Source organism: Heterodontus francisci, chromosome 13 (genome assembly GCF_036365525.1).
Source record: "Heterodontus francisci isolate sHetFra1 chromosome 13, sHetFra1.hap1, whole genome shotgun sequence".
NCBI classification, from domain to species: Eukaryota; Metazoa; Chordata; class Chondrichthyes; order Heterodontiformes; family Heterodontidae; genus Heterodontus; species Heterodontus francisci.
In genome coordinates this window covers 17,146,195-17,165,664 of record NC_090383.1, presented here as the reverse complement: position 1 = coordinate 17,165,664, position 19,470 = coordinate 17,146,195, and the positions used below count along the sequence as shown (strand labels likewise).

Genomic DNA, 19,470 nt, shown 5'->3' with positions numbered 1-19,470 from the left:
ACATCCATCACATTAGCATTTCTGTTAGTTGACAAATGGCCTTCTCCCCTCGTGTGACCACACAATGGACCAGGATATGGAATCCATGACTATCTATTGATGTCTAGATGGGTATCATTCTGTTATGATGTGGCTACTTTACACCTTCTTTATCTAAGAAGAAACCCATTCAATTCAGGAATGTTTCTTAATGGCTTCAGGATGGGTGTGTTTAACACCTCTTAGTCTGGAATGTATCCGTTTGTCCTTTCGAGACAGTGAGGCAGCTTGAAAACACAGGTTAGGTCACCTGACCTTCGGTGGCCATCTTTACAGCACATTGTCCACTTTTTAAAGAAAAAGTCAATTTCAAAGAGTCCACATTGAATAAAGTTGGTATCTTAAAAGTTAGGAATATTATATGTCTTTACTGGGCATAACAACTGCCACAGTTACAAAAAGAAGATTGTGCATCATTACTTCAGATTAGAAGTCAGTTCAAATGGAGAACTGTTCATACGAGCAGAACCTTTCACCTGCCTTTTCACCTCAGAACTGGACTTTTCCTGAATTGTAACAGACTTCTTTTGTCTCTAGGCTATCTCCATAACGAGAAGCATTTTTACGTAGACAAGTTGTTAACCTAATTTTCATGCATTACCTGGGGGACCAGATGCAGTCCTTTAGTCTGGCTCCTACCTTTCAACCTGTTCGGTTTGGATGGTTTCAGCAGGAGTTGTACACCCGCCAGCTTAGCCCTCAAGGTCATAGGAGCACTGAAGCTGCCTCAGCACATCAAGGTGCAGTCCCTAGACAAGGTCTACAGTGAATCTACAGCTATTGATCCAGTGGCCTTTGCTGTGCACTCAAATATGTTGACAAACTGTTCACGCATTGGCAGTTGACACTGTGGGCTGGATTAGGGGGTAGGGGGCAGTCCAAAAGGCCCGTTGCTATCTCATCGCCAAGTGATTTCCCCTGGGCCAATTGGGGTGCTTAACAGGCCAATTAAGGGCCTCCTCCCGCTGCTGCTACTTGGATCTTACCAGTGGCAGGGAGGAGGGGGTGGGTGCCCTGTAGGCGTGTGGGGATGGGTCCCTCCTTAGTGGACAATCAGTGGCCCATGGAGGACCCCCACCGGGAACCACTTTACCTCCCAGGACCCTCCCTCCCCTTGGCCTGCATGATCACTTCTGCACCCCCGCCCCCTCCCCTGGCTGGGGCCTTCTGGACTGGCCCTGGCAACCCTGCCTCACTTACCTGAAGTCCAGCTTTCCAGTGCTGGGCCTGGTCCAAGGCTTTTGCAGTACCGGCTCCCAGTGTCACTACCAATACTGCGGAACTGCCAGCACTCTGATTGGCCGGCAGCTCTTGGAGGCAGAATCCCTGTCTTTAAAGGGCCGGGGGTTCTAGCTCATGAAGCTTAAATGTAAAAAGACCAGAGGGATCACTCTGGGGTGGGGGGGGGGGCCTGCAAAAAGGCCGAGGCGCGGTTCCCCCTGCCTTTTTGGCCTGACGCTGGGAGCCCTCCTCCTCCACAAAATGCAGCCCTGTGTTTGCAGCTTCCAATCTCCATCTCAATACCCAGTGTCCAATAACTTTATCTAGATATTCAGAGGATTGAACTTTGTGGATATAACTAAACTGACCATAGCTTGGATACTTTAGTAGAATGCAGTGCTTAAAAGAGCAATTAGAATAAAGATGATGAGGTATGTAGGGACTACTCGGAGTCAAGAACAAGGAGTCTCATACATTTACATGTTTCCATCGACATTGAAGCTATTTTAAGTCCTCACATCATGTACAGACTCACTATTTGAAACCTGTTGTTCTATAGTACATTATTGTTTCCTGTGGAGTAAACGTGAATAGTTATAGCATTTGTGGTGTCCAAAACAAAACAGCGAGCTCCCACCACATTAACCCATTCACTATTACAAACCTGTTTAAGTTTGAACCAACTGCTCTGTGAGCAGCATTTATTAATTGCTTTGCTTTGCATCGCTCGCCCCTGTTATTTATGGGGAGGCAGAAAGGAAGTTCGATTGTGCGGGGATGGGGACACCCAGAAATCCAGGGCACTTGGAACTCCTGCCGAATTTCACATCAGGACCTCCATCATTTTTCTATTCCATTCCACCGCCCACTCGCCTGGCCCCCGGCCCCCACCACCTCCCCACCAGCCAACCGGCCAAATTGAGAGGCTGGACAATTGCCAGGTGGGAAGGCCTGCGGTAGGAGAGCCACAGCCAGGGACTGTTGGGGACTGTCCCTGGCAATTGGGAAATATTGTGGGTTGAAGTGGGGGCTGGAGTAGGTTGGTAAAGATCATGGGTCATAGGAGAGAGGGAGGGGTCGGACCAGCAATCGGGAAGGAGGGAAATATCTGGAGACATAAGGCTCAGGTTCATTGGTTTGATGGTGGGGGTGGGGGTGGTTGGAATCCAGCCAATCATGGCAGAATGTTTGCTTTAGCAGCCAGGGGAGGCCCTCCTGCTGCTCCTGACCCACAAATCGTGCTATAAAAAGCAATTTCCTGCTCCCGCCTTCCTTTCGCTGCTGAATTTCCCGGGCCCTGGAAAACACAGTCCACAGCCGTTAAATTTAAATCAGGTGACCAATTGCACCTTGGAAACCTGATTTAAATATTATAATGAGGTGAACTACCTCACAAGAGCAGGACACAAACGCAGCATACGACCCGCTGCTGTAAAGATGGCAGCAGGCATATTGGTGGTGGATTGGACAGTTATTAATTTTTGAACCTCACACCCCGCCCCCCCTTCCCCCAACCCTTTCCTGGTTCTTTTTGGGTTAAGCTATAGGACTTCACCTGCCTGTTAGATTCTAGTACCTCGAATATCCGCAAACTAAATCAAAGGGCAGGATTTTGAGCCCCTGCTGGGGTCGGGAGCAGTGGCAGGCGGGCACTTAAAGTAGCCCCATAGGCTGGCAAGATGGTCCCCGGCTCCACCCCGCCCCCGTGCCATTTTTGTGGAGGCGGGATGGAGTGGGGGGAGGCACAGGACTACCCGCCCACACACGGCAGGTAACCGATCAGGCTCGTTGAGGCCAATTGAAGGAAGCCGACCGGGATTTTCCAGTTGGCACTCCAGGTTCCTGCGGGCAGCAAGGACCAGTTTAACTGCCCAGAGGCGGCCACCTGGCAGCAGATTGGCGGGGGGGAACCTGCACCCCAGGTAGACTTAGAGGCCCTCCCTGCTTGCCAGGGTGCTGCAATAGCTGCAGGCCGCGCTGTAGAGGGGTTCCTCCCCCACAGTCATGGCCTGGCTGCAAAAGACATTTTTTAGTTTAAATTTAAAAAGGTTGGAGAGAGGACGTCTCCAGGTTGAAGAGCTCTCTCTCTCAATCACCTTCCATTGCATCCTGCTGCTGCTTTCAAGCTGGAAGGCCTCTGATTAACCCTCCAGCTTCGAGAGCCGGCCCCCCCATCCTTAATTGGACTGTGAGCTCACCCTCCGACCATTAATCGGTCGCTCTGTGGGAATATCACAATGAGTGAGTGTTTCTCACACATTGGGGGCTCCTGACCCCCGTTTGAGCCTGGCAGTGGGTTCAGAAGCCCACAGGAAAATTGCAGCCCTGAATCTCAAGATGTATTCCTGCAATTAAGAAAGCTAAATTTGATATTCATCAGAAGATTATGCCAAGTGTAGGTCGGTGAAAGAGTTAACGGCCCACTCAGGCTTCACACAATCATCACTTGCGAAATTAGGAGCAGGTCATAACCTTTGCTGGAGATGAAGCTTTATATCATCGTGACTGAACAAGTCTTGCTGCTGAGTTAGAAAACCCCAGTCTAATCTCCGATGTCACACCTTAAGCTTTTATTGCTCTCATACATCACGACAAACAGCCACCACTAAAAATTTGATTCAATTTGAAACAAAAGCAGCAAAAACCCAGTATATGTAGGGATTTACCATTTATTGAGTTAGGCAGTGCACAGGGGACATTCCAGTTTTTATGGCTGCGATTTTGTAAAACTAAACATGCGGTGCCTGTGGGAATGTTCTATTGCTAATTCGCTGTGTTTTTTTGGACAGACCTTGTATTGTAGGCAGTTCACTCCCACACACCCTCCTCCTCTTCCTGGGCCACGCACACATTCAGCTCGATTACTATCTCAAGTCTACCTTGACGGGGCTGGCAGGGACGAAGGAAGTAGGATGAGGGTTGAATGAGGATCATGTACCTTTTGTCAGCTGCAGATGTTTAAGTCGAGCCAACAGACTTGTATGTGCAATCAGACAACCTGCTGTTGATGTTGCTCGATCCAATCAGGGATTTACCTTATATGTTCTTACTTGATTAAAATCTCTGTATGTGAGATTAATTGAAGACACTGAAGGAGGAATTCTACAGACTGTTAAACAAGGAATCAGTCCCTCTCAACGTTAAGGTGGCAACCCATTCTGTACGTGAACAACTCTCAACAGCAGTTGTTCACTTAGCTAATTTGCTGGAGATAATGTGTTACAGCCTTCTTCCGTATTGACTTGTTAGGTCCATGTGTTGGGGCTCCAATCTTCTTCTTTGGCCTCCTTATCTCGAGAGACAATGGGTAAGCGCCTGGAGGTGGTCAGTGGTTTGTGGAGCAGCGCCTGGAGTGGCTATAAAGGCCAATTCTAGAGTGACAGGCTCTTCCACAGGTGCTGCAGAAAAATTTGTTTGTCTGGGCTGTTACACAGTTGGCTCTTCCCTTGCACCTCTGTCTTTTTTCCTGCCAACTGCTAAGTCTCTTCGACTCGCCACACTTTAGCCCCGCCTTTATGACTGCCCGCCAGCTCTGGTGAATGCTGGCAACTGAATCCCACGACTTGTGATCAATGTCACAGGATTTCATGTCGCATTTGCAGACGTCTTTAAAGCGGAGACATGGACAGCCGATGGGTCTGATACCAGTGGCGAGCTTGCTGTACAATGTGTCTTTGGGGATCCTGCCATCTTCCATGCGGCTCACATGGCCAAGCCATCTCAAGCGCTGCTGACTCAGTAGGGTGTATAAGCTGGGGATGTTGGCCGCCTCGAGGACTTCTGTGTTGGAGATACGGTCCTGCCACCTGATGCCAAGTATTCTCCGGAGGCAGCAAAGATGGAATGAATTGAGACGTCGCTCTTGGCTGACATACATTGTCCAGGCCTCGCTGCCATAGAGCAAGGTACTGAGGACACAGGCTTGATACACTCGGACTTTTGTGTTCCGTGTCAGTGCGCCATTTTCCCACACTCTCTTGGCCAGTCTGGACATAGCAGTGGAAGCCTTTCCCATGCGCTTGTTGATTTCTGCATCTAGAGACAGGTTACTGGTGATAGTTGAGCTTAGGTAGGTGAACTCTTGAACCACGTCCAGAGCGTGGTCACCAATATTGATGGATGGAGCATTTCTGACGTCCTGCCCCATGATGCTGGTTTTCTTGAGGCTGATGGTTAGGCCAAATTCATTGCAGGCAGCCGCAAACCTGTTGATGAGACTCTGCAGGCACTCTTCAGTGTGAGATGTTAAAGCAGCATCGTCAGCAAAGAGGAGTTCCCTGATGAGGACTTTCCGTACTTTGGACTTCGCTCTTAGACGGGCAAGGTTGAACAACCTGCCCCCTGATCTTGTGTGGAGGAAAATTCCTTCTTCAGAGGACTTGAACGCAGGTGAAAGCAGTGGGGAGAAGAAAATCCTAAAAAGTGTGGGTGCGAGAACACGGCTCTGTTTCACGCCACTCAGGATAGGAAAAGGGTCTGATGAGGAGCCACCATGTTGAATTGTGCCTTTCATATTGTCATGGAATGAGGTGATGATACTTAGTAGCTTTGGTGGACATCCAATCTTTTCTAGTAGTCTGAAGAGACCACGTCTGCTGACGAGGTCAAAGGCTTTGGTGAGATCAATGAAAGCAATGTAGAGGGGCATCTGTTGTTTGCGGCATTTCTCCTGTATCTGACGAAGGGAGAACAGCATGTCAATGGTCGATCTCTCTGCACGAAAGCCACACTGTGCCTCAGGGTAGACGCGCTCGGCCAGCTTCTGGAGCCTGTTTAGAGCGACTTGAGCAAAGACTTTCTCCACTATGCTGAGCAGGGAGATTCCACGGCAGTTGTTGCAGTCACTGCGGTCACCTTTGTTTTTATAGAGGGTGATGATATTGGCATCGCGCATGTCCTGTGGTACTGCTCCCTCGTCCCAGCACAGGCAAAGCAGTTCATGGAGTGCTGAGAGTATAGCAGGCTTGGCATTCTTGATTATTTCAGGGGTCATGCTGTCCTTCCCAGGGGCTTTTCCGCTGGCTAGAGAATCAATGGCATCACTGAGTTCTGATTTGGGCTCCAATGCACTGACCTATTTGGGAACCCCTCTTAGCTCATAATCACTTTCCAAAACAGGAGGTATATTTAAGTTTTGGAAGATCAAAGGAAACTGGAAAGGGATATTGATAAGATGAGGGGAATGGCAGTGAGTGTGAGTTAAAACATGTTTGTTTAAAAGTGTTAATGGCTGTATTTATCGTTTGAATGGCAGTGGGCTCGGTGTTGTGGAAGAACAGAAGAATTTGAGGGTACACGTTCACAGGACATTAAAGGCAGCACCTGGGTTAATAAGGTTATAAAAAGAAGCTGATTGGATTCTAGGTTTTTCGCAAGAAGTGTGGAATATGAAAGCCAAGAGGAAGATGAGCCTATATAAAACCTCAATGAAACCTCAACTAGAGTAGGCAGTATTGGGCTCCATTCTATAGAAAGGATATTGAGGCCTTCAAGAGGGTCCATTGCAAATTGACTAGGATGGTGGCTGGTATGAGGAAATGTAAATATGAAGAAAGATTTGAAAAATGAAGCACTTTATAGAATAATACAAATTACAGGGTAATATAGTAGAAGCGTTTGAAATGTTGAAAGGATGGGACAGGTTATATAGAAGAGTCAAGAACAAAGATTAACCACAGGAATTTTAGAACAGAGAGAAGAAATCATTGCCAGGGCTAGTGGTTGAGGCAGAAAACTACACTCTTGATTTTATCCACCAGCTCCTGAATTATGGGCAGAGAGGGTGCGGGGGTTGGGAGGGATTAATATATTAGCGTTGAGCATTTTCCCGCCCATTTAAAATTTAACAAAGTCAAATCAAGCCATCGATAAGGCTCCCACAAAAGGTAATTTTGGAATTTAAGATAAGGGGCAGGAGGTGTAGAAGGGATTTGAGGAAAACATTTTGCATCCAGAGGGTGGTTGAAATCTGGAACACATTACCTGAAGGGGTGGTAGAGGCAGGAACCATCACAACATTTCAAAAGTATTTAGATGAGCACTTGAAACGCCATAGCATACAAGGCTACGGGCCAAGTGCTGGAAAATGGGGTTAGAATAGATAGGTGCTTGATGGCCAGCACAGACACGATGGGCCAAAGGGCCTGTTTCTGTGCTGTATGACTCTATGACTGTAAAAGGCAGGAAGGAAGCTAATTAACGTTCAAAAGTCACAGCCCAATGACATCATTAGCGCCACAATGTAAATTTAACAGTACGTGGGATTCTTGGCAGCAGATTCAAGGTAGGACATGCCGACTATCCAAGGTAAGTGTTAAACATCTACTCCTTTTAGCACTCCTTCTGGACCAGGAGAGCAGGAGTCATCTCCAGCAAACCCCCACGCCTCACAACAAGTCCTTCAGCCCTCCCCAGCCTGGCATCCCAGACCTGATGATCTCCCTACTCCCACCCTCAGCTCTGATCATGGCCACATTGTCCTCTCCCTTCCTCCACCCCTCCAATTATGACCCTGTTGTCCTCTCCCTCCCTCCCCTTCCACACCCACCCTGGCTACAGTCCAATTGTCCTCACTCATGCCCACCCTGCTCCCCCACAATCATGGCCCTGTTGTCTTCCCTTTGGCCTCCCCCACTGATTGCAGCCCCTTTGTCCTCTCCTCCCCCCCCCCCCCACCCACACATTCTAATCACAGTCCCATTGTCCCCCTCGCCGATTGTGGCTCTGTTGTCCTCTCTTCCCCCCAACCCGGTTGTGATCCTGTTGTCCTCTCTCGACTCATGCCCCCCCTCCCCCCTCCCCGTTCACCCGCCCGATCACAGCCTGGCACCTCCATCCTGCACTTATTGCTGTGCAGTAGCCCCACAGGTCCCTGGATGTGGTCTCCTGCCATTTGTTTGTGCTCTCACCCACTGACCAGGCTGTCAGTTTGATCAATTGCTGGGCAGGAGTCTACAGCCAATTATTTAAACATTGCCCTGCCATTAACTTTAGCCGAGCCTCACATCCGTGACCCTGCTGGGTTTTCTCTGCGCTTCCCTGCATCCTTCCGGTCTTCCTGTTAATATGGGGGCATATGTCAACATTTAAGTTTAATCAGATAAGTGAAGGAAGGAATAATAGGTAAAGATATATTGGAACAAAGCAGGTAAATGTAATAAAAACTATATACTCATCTGGAAGGTAAATACCAACACAGTCTGGAAATACTCAGCAGGTCAGGCAGCATCTGTGGAGAGTGAAACAGAGTTAACGTTTCAGGTCAATGACCCGTCATCAGAACTGGATGAAGTTAGAGATGTAACAGGTTGTGAGCAAGTACAGAGACAGGGCAAGGAGGGAGGGGGAAAGAACAAAAGGGAAGGTCTGTGATTGGGTGAAAGGGAGGAGAGATTAACAAATGATAAAAGGGGATGGTAATGAGACAAGTAAAGAAACAAAGGATGGGGTTAGAGGAGGTGTCAGTTGCAAGAGCAGAATCATTACCAGCTGCTGTCTGAAAAAAATAGGGGCAGTGATTCAGTCTGAAATTATTGAACTCAACGTTGAGTTTGAAGGCTGTAAAGTGCCCAATTGAAAGATGAGATGCTGTTCCTGAGCTTCCATTGAGCTTCATTGGATCAGTGTAGGAGGCCGAGGACAGGGGGTTCAGAGTGGGAGCGGGGCAGAGAATTAAAATGCAGGCAACCGGAAGCTTGGGGTCATGCTTGCATATTGAATGGAGGTGTTCTGCAAAGCGATCCAGCCAATCACCCCAGTGTAGAGGAGACTGCATTGTGAGCAGCGAATACTACTAAATTGAAAGAAGCACAGGTAAATCGCTGCTTCACCTGGACGGAGTGCTTGGGGCCATGGACGGTGGGAAAGGAGGAGGCGAAAGGGCAGGTCTTGCTTTGTGAAAGATTTGCCCTTAAAACCTGTTACGTCTCGAACTTTATCCAGTTCTGATGAAAGGTCATCAACCTGAAACATATTTGTTTCTCTCTTTACAGATGCTGCCTGGCCTGCTGTGTATTTCCAGTATTATCTGTTTTCATTTCAGATTTCCAGCATCTGCAGAATTTTGTGTTTGCCAACACTGTTTGATCAGGCTGAATGACACATCTTGGTGCTGTAACTTTTTTTGTATTTCTATATTCGGTGTTGTATATTTCCTAGTTTCTCACAAATAACTACTCTGCAGCTAATGTACTGATTCTTTTCAGGTAGATTCAGTCCACCCTCAAATTTGTTCCCAAAAAAAGAGTAGGTTTTCATCGTGCAATCCCTTTTGGTGCTTTTCAGACCATTTTAAAGGACACCTACTTAGATGGAAAAATGGATAAAATTGTGGAATATAATCTCTGACACAGCAGTAAAAGTTCTAGAAGTCTATAGAAAGAAAGGAGGGTTTGACTTATTCAGTGACCATAAGCCCCAATTCCAAAATGGATGGAACTGCAGAATGTGATCTCCAGCACACTGATAAAGATCAAAGTCCTGTGTAATAAGGAAGGAAACTGACTTCTTCGCTCGACTCAGTTGGTAACACTCGCCTCTGCGTCAAAAGATTTGTGAGTTAAGCTCCCAGTCCGGAGTCTTGAGCACACAAATCTAGGCTGACACTCCATTGTAGTACTGAAGGAGTGCTGCGATGTCGGAGATGCTGTTTTTCAGATGAGATGTTAAACTGAGGCCCAGTCTGCTCTCTAAGGTGGATGTAAAAGATTCCATGACACTGGGTGACCACCAGACAGAGTAGTAGGTGTAGGCAGGTAGTGCTGGAGTCCCCTGTGGCCATCCCCCTCTCAAACAGATATACCACTTTGGATACTGTTGGGGGGGATGACCTCCCAGGGGAAAGCAGCAACAGCCAAGTTCGTGGCACCACGGAGGGCTCTGCTGCACAGCAGGGGAGGAAAAGGGGTGGAAGAGCTATAGTGATAGGGGATTCTATCGTAAGGGGTGCAGATAGGCATTTCTGTGGCCACAAACGAGACTCCAGGATGGTATGTTGCCTCCCTTGTGCTAGGGTCAAGGATGTCTCGGAGCGGCTGCAGGACATTCTGAAAGGGGAGGCAGGATTTATATGCATTTGGAAAGGCATGGTCTGATTAGGGATAGTCAGCATGGCTTTGTGCGTGGGAAATCATGTCTGACGAATTTGATTGAGTTTTTCGAGGAGGTGGCCAAGAGGATTGATGAGGGCAGGGCGATGGACGTTGTCTACATGGACTTTAGCAAGACCTTTGACAAGATCCTGCATGGTAGGCTGGTCCAGAAGTTTCGAACACATGGGATCCAGGGTGAGCTAGCCAATTGGATACAAAATTGGCTTGGTGATAGGAGGCAGAGGGTGGTAGTGGAGGGTCGTTTTTCAGATTGGAGGCAGGTGACCAGTGGTGTGCCGTAGGGATCGGTGCTGGGCCCTCTGTTGTTTGTCATATATATTAATGACTTGGATGCGAATGTAGGGGGCATGATTAGTAAGTTTGCAGATGACACCAAAATTGGTGGTATAGTGGACAATGAAGAAGGTTGTCTAAGGTTACAACAGGATATAGATAAACTGGGAAAGTAGGCAAGGGATTGGCAAATGGAATTTAACGCAGACAAGTGCAAAGTGATGCATTTTGGGAAGTTAAACCAGGGCAGGACATATACAGTGAATGGCAGGGCCCTGGGGAGTGTTGTTGAGCAGAGAGACCTTGGGGTGCAAGTACATAGTTCTCTGAAAGTGGCAACACAGGTAGACAGGGTCGTGAAGAAGGCGTATGGCATGCTTGCCTTCATCGGCCGAGGCATTGAGTACAAGTGTTGGGACGGCATGTTACAGTTGTACATAATGTTGGTTAGGCCGCATTTGGAGTACTGTGTGCAGTTCTGGTCGCCGCACTACAGGAAAGATGTGATTAAGCTAGAGAGGGTGCAGAAAAGATTCACAAAAGATGTTGCCTGGTTTGGAGGGCTTGAGTTGTAAAGAGAGATTGGATAGGCTGGGTCTGTTTCCCCTGGAGTGAAGGAGGCTGAGAGGGGACATGATAGAGGTATATAAAATTATGAGGCATAGATAGGGTAAATAGCCAGAGTCTGTTTCCCATGGTAGGGGTGACTAAAACTAGAGGGCATAGATTTAAGGTGAGAGGGAGGAGGTTTAAAGGGGATCAAAGGGGTAAATTTTTCACACAAAGAATAGTTGGTATCTGGAATGAGCTGCCTGAGGAGGTGGTGGAGACAGGAACAGTAGCAACATTTAAGAGGCATCTGGACAGGTACTTGAATGAGCAAGGCATAAAGGGATATGGAATTAATGCAGGCAGGTAGGATTAGTATAGATAGGTATCATGGACGCGGTGGGCCGAAGGGCCTGTTTCTATGCTGTACGACTCAATGACTCTATGACTATTTTGAAGAAGGGTAGGGGAGTTCTCCCCGGTGTCCTAACCAACATTTATCCCTTAATCCAGATCGCAAAACAGACTATCTGTTCATTATCACATTGCTGTTTTTGGGAGCTTGCTGTGAGCAAATTGGCTGCCGCGTTTCCTAAATTTCAACAGTGACTACACTTCAAAAAGTACTTCATTGGCAGTTAAGCGCTTTGGGTTGTCCTGAGGCAATGAAAGGTGCTATATAAATGCAAATCTTTAAAATTCAGTCACTGTAGACCAGAGCCTTTGGTCTTAAAAGTCCTGCGCAGAGAAGAACTTGAAAACTCGGTCTCTTCTATGGGACCAGTGCAGGGAATGGGTTGGCCTCCTCATCCATCCACTTCAAAAGCTGCTAAAGTAAATCATGCTATTGTTTCAACCCGCGTGCCTGCTGGTCAGTTTCATGAGACGAATCAGCCTGTTTCACTGGAATCAGAGGTTGCCAGTATTGTGTTGTGTTTTAGGTGGAGCTGGAAGCTCTAGGAATCAATCAGATCAGTTGAAGAACAGAACTGAAGCCCAAATAGAACAATTTGGTCTGTGACTGGAATAAATCAAATGGACTTTATTTCCTCTTGTCGTTTGTGAATGAACTCGTGGTGGCAGATTTTTAAATGAGCTGTTGGGTTTTTGAAAGCAATAGATTCTTTATTTAGCATTTGTAGCTTGCTGACTGTTGTCCTGATGTGAATGTTTATTTTCTTTGAGACTTGTTTCAGCCTCCTTCTGTTTCGATAAGGAGAAAGTTTGCCGGTCTAAATGCATATTTGCCATCCTTGTCACCACTTACATAATTACAAGGAATTGGAAATAAAATGGGGTGCGGGGTAAAGTGACAACAATTTACAACTACAATAAGTGCCGGAAAGCGCACCACATCAGATGTCAAAAATCAATCTTTTCCGGGTAGGACGTAGCCTCAGAGGCACTTAACTCTACTGCTCTCAGTGCTCACCCCCACTTCAGTAATTTCCAAAACCGTCGTTGCTGAAAATTCCACGTTTGTGTCGCGCAATAAAAGTGATGAAGGTTCTAAATGTCAGTCTGCAGTTTAAATTATGGCAAATCAATGTCCCACTGCACATTCAGTATGTTTCTTTCTTTTCATATGTTGTGAGATCTAAAAATATCCTAGGCTTTTTTTAAGCTGTCAGCGTGTTTTTGTTTGGGATTTGTCAACTGTTTTTTTTACTTTGTTAACTTTTGTGAGTTTTCCAGCTTGTTAAGGATGGTAAATGGATAGTTACAGGACTTCTCAGCAGAGTATTAATGAAAGAATCCAAGATTGGGAGAAACTCTCTGCCTAAGTGCCTATAAATGATGTTATTTACCTTCCCCTTCAGCTCGCTATATTGCAACATGCTTCATATATTCAATCAAATGTAGGAAACACGCTGGAGCATTGACTTGTATAATGCTATCTTTAGGAGTAATTTGTGTAGGTAACAAGAGGTTATTTGAGAAGGAGTTACAAAGAAAGGTTACTGACTTGAAACGTTAACTCTGTTGCTCTCTCCACAGATGCTGCCTGACATGCTGAGTATTTCCAGCATTTTCTGTTGTCCTTTCAGATTTCCAGCATTCGCAGTATTTTGCTTTTGCTTTAACCTTATCAGCAGTTGTATTATCATAGAATCAAAGAATGGTTACAGCACAGAAGGAGGCCATTCAGCCCGTTGTGTCCGTGCCAGCTTTCTGCAAGAGCAACTCACCTAGTCCTGCTCCTCCGCCTTTTCCCCACTGCCCTGCAAATTTTTTCTCTTTGGATAATTATCCGGTTCTCTTTCGAAAGCTATGATTGAATCTGCCTCCACCACACTCTCAGACAGTGCATTTCAGATCCTGACCACTGGCTGCAGGAGTGTTTGGGGCCTTGTGTGGTAAAAAGTTGTTTTAATCTGAGGGTCCAGAGTTCAAGACCCTATTCAGGTCAAGCTTTTGAATTTTTGGGGTACAGTAACATAGTGGTTATGTTAGTGGACTAGTAATCCTGAGGCCTGGGCTAATGAACTGGAGAGATGAGTTCAAATCCCACCATAGCAGCTGGGGAATTTAAATTCAGTTCTATTAATGAGCATTGTGGAGTGTGGATGCTGTGATACACAGGAAATCAAACTTTATCCCACTTCATAGCACCCTTGCTTACAATGTTGGTACATGGCTTGTTTGACTTTCAAGTAATGTCTTCTCTCTGCTCTGTCTGCTTGCAGGTTGTGCCACTGACGTGGTGGTCATTGATCAGAGATTCCACTTACTACACTCTGTCAGTGATGGCCCTCATCTTGGTAAGAATGTTGCCTACTTCTAATGCAAACTATCTGTAAAAGGCTAGGAAGAGCCTCCTGATAGGTGAAGTGGGGGAAAGTGGGATATAACCCATATCAAGAAACAAATAGTCAGCACATGTTTCCCTCAGTTCTCTCCTCTCCAGTGGTTTTATCCATTTTCTAATTGTCAAAAAACCTTGGGGGTTAAAAACCAGAACATTGAACGGTTCATTCTCCAATGACTTCTTTATCAGAATTTCTAAGAAGACCAATTCAACACAGAAGCGTATTTGATTAAAAGTAGATTTAAGACTGACAGTGGTAGAAAGCTCAGAATTAATATCAGGTTATGTTACTTTAAAAAGAAACAAAAGATTTTCTGAGATGACATTTGTAGCAGTCACAACACTACTACAATCAAACTCAGGGTTCTCCTCGTCTGCCTAGATCAGTTCCACTCTAAGCAGTCCTCTTGTCCACTCATCCATTAGGAGAAGCCCTCTCACCTTTTCCTGGACACATGTCAACACCTTTAGTGAAGGCAGACAAATAGTTCATGCTGCGGAGTCTCCTTGATCACCACTATTGCCCTGTGTTTAGGCAACATGTTGGGACAGGCGTGATCTGATTTATCATGCTGAGGCGTCGTGATGAAGCTGACAGGATTGCACGTGGCCTCCCGACTGTGGTGAAGCTGAGTGAACAGCCTGCTGCGTAAAAACCGAAGATGCTGGGAAATACTCAGCTGGTCAGGCAGCATCTGTGGAGAGAGAAACAGAGTTAACGTTTCAGATGGCTGTACGTCAGGACTGGAAGATGTTACATTAAGCAAGTACAGAGGCAGGGGAAAGGGAAGGAGAAACGAACAAAAGGCAAGGTCTGTGATAGGATGGAGGGTAGGAGTGATTGAATGACAAAAGGGATGATTGTGCAAGGCCAAATGCGGTGGTAATGGGATAGTAAAGAAACAAAAGATGGGTTGAGAGGAGTTGTAAATGGCAAAAGCAGAGGTATTACCAGGACCTAGTAAATGGGAGCAGTAATCAAGTAGCCTGCTGTATGACCTGACCCCCTTTACCTCCCCTTTCTATTCCAAGGATTGATTGATGACCACAAGGCCTGATCCTTTTAATGGTCCTGCTCAAACGAGTGACCTTGGTGATGTAACCAGTCCCGGCAACTTCCTCCTTCTGCTGAAAGCTGCCTGAGTTTATACATTTTCTACAGAGAAATGTTCCCCTCCTTCAACCTTTTCCACTTCATGTGACGTTCCAATCGCTTTATTGGCCAGAATTTCACGAGGAGGCCGTGGCTGCGCCCATCGGTTGGAAAGCCGGGAGTGAGCCCACCTCCACCAGCCCTGGAAGCCATGGTGCTGTTTTTTATGGCTCAGTTGATTAATTGCTTGCAGTCGTCACTCCGCCTTTCTGAGGCAGGATGTCCCGCCTCCAAGAGCTGCTGACCAATCAGTGGGCCGGCAGCTCTTCAGTCCCAACAGCGCCAACGGAAGCAGTGGTCACTGTTGGGACTGCACACAGCAAGGAGCCACCATGGACACTGGCTCCGGGACAGGTAAGTGTGGTCGGAATCCACCAGGACCAATCGGTCAGGCCCCGGAGAGGAGTGGGGGGGAGTATTGATCTGGAGGCTGGTGGCGGTGGGGGAGGGACGGAGGGGGGGGATGTTCCAGTGGGATAGGTCCATGCTGCTGGGGGTGCCCGACTCTGAGGCACAGTGTGCTCGATGAGGAGAGCCACAGCCTGCAAGGAGGCTGCAGAGTATTACTGGGCGGCCTCCCCAGGTAGCGAAAGGCCCATCCGCTACTAGTGAATTATCAGTGACGATAGGAGACGCCCTTAAGTGGCCTTTAATTGGCCACTTAAGGGTCTCAATTGGCCTAAGGGTGGGCGGGCCATCTGCCACCTCCCCTGCCGCTGGTAAGATACCAGCAGGTGTGGTAGGTGACAGGCACGCTCCCTGCCATCTTACTCGATTTTACTTCATCCTTCCACCTCCCAGCCCACTCCCGGAGATGGAGAGCGTAAAATTCCAGCCTATGGCTCTGCTCTTTCTACTGAAATACAGAGTCTGTATAATTTTTTTTTTGAACCTATCAAGTGGTGAAAAGTAGAGGTGAAAAATCCCAGAAAATTACATTTAATGCCCATTAAATTTGCCTGGGAAATTGCACATGGGCTTCATTTTGTCCCATCGCTCTATTTTTCTGTGGTTGGAAATACCGTTAAATGGTGCCATCCCATTCAAGACTTGCTTGTGTTAAGAAAAAGCAAAGCTGTTTGCACCTTACGCCACGATTGCTAATGCACAGTTCCATAGCTTGAAGCAGTTCTGGCTAATATACTCAGGTTTATGTTCAGAGCTTTCCCAGTCTATCATACAGCATGTCTCCACACATTTGCAGTCCCGAGCGCTGTAAATTGAATCAGCACTTGCCGACTATTTTTGGCTTTCTTTGAGCAATTGAGCCTCATTCAAAGCTGTCATGGTGAAAGCTGTCTTTGTGTAAGTGCCAATAGATTGAACCTTAGTCTGTTGCAGTTGATCTCAGTGGATTCCAGCTGAGCGTTTCAGAGCTGGAGTGTTATGTTTCCATTTTAATTCTCTACATCTTCAGGCTCTGCTGTACTTGAATTAATTCTGGAAAAATCCCACTAGTGAATATCTGTTCATGGGCAAGTGGATACGGAATGGGGTGGGGAGTTTTACAGGTTACTGGGTAGGGAGCCTGATTCAACCAGTTGGAAAATCAGGGCAATTTTCATTAGAATAGAGGAGATTATGCGTTGATCTGATGCATGTTTAAAATTACGAATGGATGAAACAGTATAGAAAGAAACAGATTGTTCCCAGTGATTGAGAGGTCTGTTGGGAGGGACATAGATATATGATTAAATGTCAGAAATGTAGGACAGTGTGGGATAAACCATTTTACACAGAGGATTGTGAGGCTGTGGAATGCACTAGCAGAGTTAGTTATTGACCTAAGGACCATGTCAGCAGTTAAGCGTAAGTTGGATCAGTGGTTGAAGGAAAGGGGGCTATCAGGGATATCGAAACAGGGCAGGCAGTTGGGATTAGGACGATTGTTTATGTGGTGGAGAAACATGGCAACATGGATTAGAAGGGCCGAATGGCCTGTTTCTATGTAATATGTACTACTTATTTTGTGCTATGTACTTGTTGAAAATATTGTTACATTGTTGAAGCTCTGTTGTTTAAAGGCACCAGATACTGCAAAAGCTATGGGCCCTGACAATATTCCAGCAATAATACTGAAGACCTGTGCTCCAGAACTTGCCACGCCGCCTAGCCAAGCTGTTCCAGTACACCTACAACACTGGCATCTACCCTGCAATATGGAAAATTGCCCAGGTATGTCCTGTACACAAAAAGCAGGACAAGTCCAACCCGGCCAATTACCGCCCCATCAGCCTACTCTCAATCATCAGTAAAGTGATGGAAGGTGTCATCGACAGTGCTATCAAGCGGCACTTGCTTAGCAATAACCTGCTGAGTGACGCTCAGTTTGGGTTCCGCCAGGACCACTCAGCTCCTGACCTCATTACAGCCTTGGTTCAAACAGGGACAAAAGAGCTGAACTCAAGAGGTGAGGTGAGAGTGACTGCCCTTGACATCAAGGCAGCATTTGACTGAGTATGGCATCAAGGAGCCCTAGCAAAACTGAGGTCAATGGGAATCGGGGGAAAACCCTCCGCTGGCTGGAGTCATACCTAGCGCAAAGGAAGATGGTTGTGGTTGTTGGAGGTCAATCATCTGAGCTCCAGGGCATCACTGCAGGAGTTCCTCAGGGTAGTGTCCTAGGCCAAACCATCTTCAGCTGCTTCATCAATGACCTTCCTTCAATCATAAAGTCAGACGTGGGGATGTTCGCTGATGATTGCACAATGTTCAGCACCATTCATGACTCCTCAGATACTGAAGCAGTCCGTGTAGAAATGCAGCAAGACCGGGACAATATCCAGGCTTGGGTTGATAAGTGGCAAGTAACATTCGTGCCACACAAGTGCCAGGCAATGACCATCTCCAACAAGAGAGAATCTAACCAACTCCCCTTGACATTCAATGGCATTACCATCGCTGAATTCCCCACTATCTACATCCTAGGGGCTACCATTGACCAGAAACTGAACTGGAGTAGCCATATAAATACCGTGGCTACAAGAGCAGGTCAGAGGCTAGGAATCCTACGGCGAGTAACTCACCTGCTGACTCCCCAAAGCCTGTCCACCATCTACAAGGCACAAGTCAGGATTGTGATGGAATACTCTCCACTTGCCTGGATGGGTGCAGCTCCAACAACACTCAAGAAGCTTGACACCATCCAGGACAAAGCAGCCCGCTTGATTGGCACACCACATACAAACATTCACTCCCTCCACCACCAACGCACAGTGGCAGCAGTGTGTACCATCTACAAGATGCACTGCAGCAACACACCAAAGCTCCTTAGACATCACCTTCCAAACCCGCAACCTCTACCAACTAGAAGGACAAGGGCTGCAAATGCATGGGAACACCACCACCTGCAAGTTCCCCTCCAAGTCACACACCATCCTGACTTGGTACTATATCGCCGTTCCTTCACTGTCACTGGGTCAAAATCCTGAAACTCCCTTCCTAACAGCACTGTGGGTGTACCTACCCCACATGGACTGCAGCGGTTCAAGAAGGCAGCTCACCACCACCTTCTCAAGGGCAATTAGGGATGGGCAATAAATGCTGGCCTGGCCAGTGATGCCCACATCCCATGAATTAATAAAAAAAAATTTACCAAGGTAAATCACTGAGGGTGATGCAGATTATAATGAAACTCAGTAATCTAATATTTCCTGTGTTTAGTTCACTTACGTGAAACTGCGTTGAATGGCTCTCGTGCTAATTTCCATATTGTCACCATTAAAACATAGTGGACTCTTGTATAGTAACGAACCCCAAAGTAATCGAAGTTGGAACATACACATTTAGTGTCTCCAGTGGTTACACTCCAGGAGGGATCGTTTACTTGAGCTGCTTCATTCAATATACCCACTTGGTGACTTTTCATGTGTGGAATGGAAAGCAGCTACCATTGAACGAGTTGCCTCATCTGTAGCGTCTACAATCCGGTCACACCTGGATTACTGCTCTAAAGTGCCACAAGAGCCATTCCAGCTGAACTGAGGCTACTTCATTGCTTTGCTTGTATAGCACAATGCTATATAATTGTTCCGGCTGAATTTTCATTCAAATTGTGTGAATAATACAGGCTCCTGAAACGCTACTGTACAGGTAGTGCTGTCAGCTCTACCACAGTATTCCAAAGAAGTCATAAAGTCTTCAATCTATACTGAACTCAAAGTCAGTGCTCTCTTCTGATGGTCTTAACATTGTAATTTAATCAGGGGTCAAAATGACTTTGCTTCCCACTCTGCCAGCTGTGCAACATAGAACAATAGCAACTCGCATTTAATTAGCGCCTCTAATGTCCCAAGATACTTCACAAATAGACAAAA

The 19,470-nt window shown here is 46.8% G+C and overlaps 1 protein-coding gene across 2 annotated transcripts in view; it reads left to right on the top strand.

Annotated features, from left to right (window-relative positions):
* LOC137376249 (sodium/potassium/calcium exchanger 3-like) overlaps positions 1-19,470 on the top strand; it is a 451,264-nt gene that overhangs the window by 379,857 nt on the left and 51,937 nt on the right. For both annotated transcript variants that reach the window (XR_010976157.1, XM_068044421.1), the window contains exon 7: positions 13,880-13,954. Coding sequence is in view for 1 of the 2 variants with exons in the window: in XM_068044421.1 (XP_067900522.1) it covers positions 13,880-13,954 (75 nt within the window). In the remaining variant the exon portion in view is untranslated. The remainder of the gene's footprint in view (positions 1-13,879; positions 13,955-19,470) is intronic.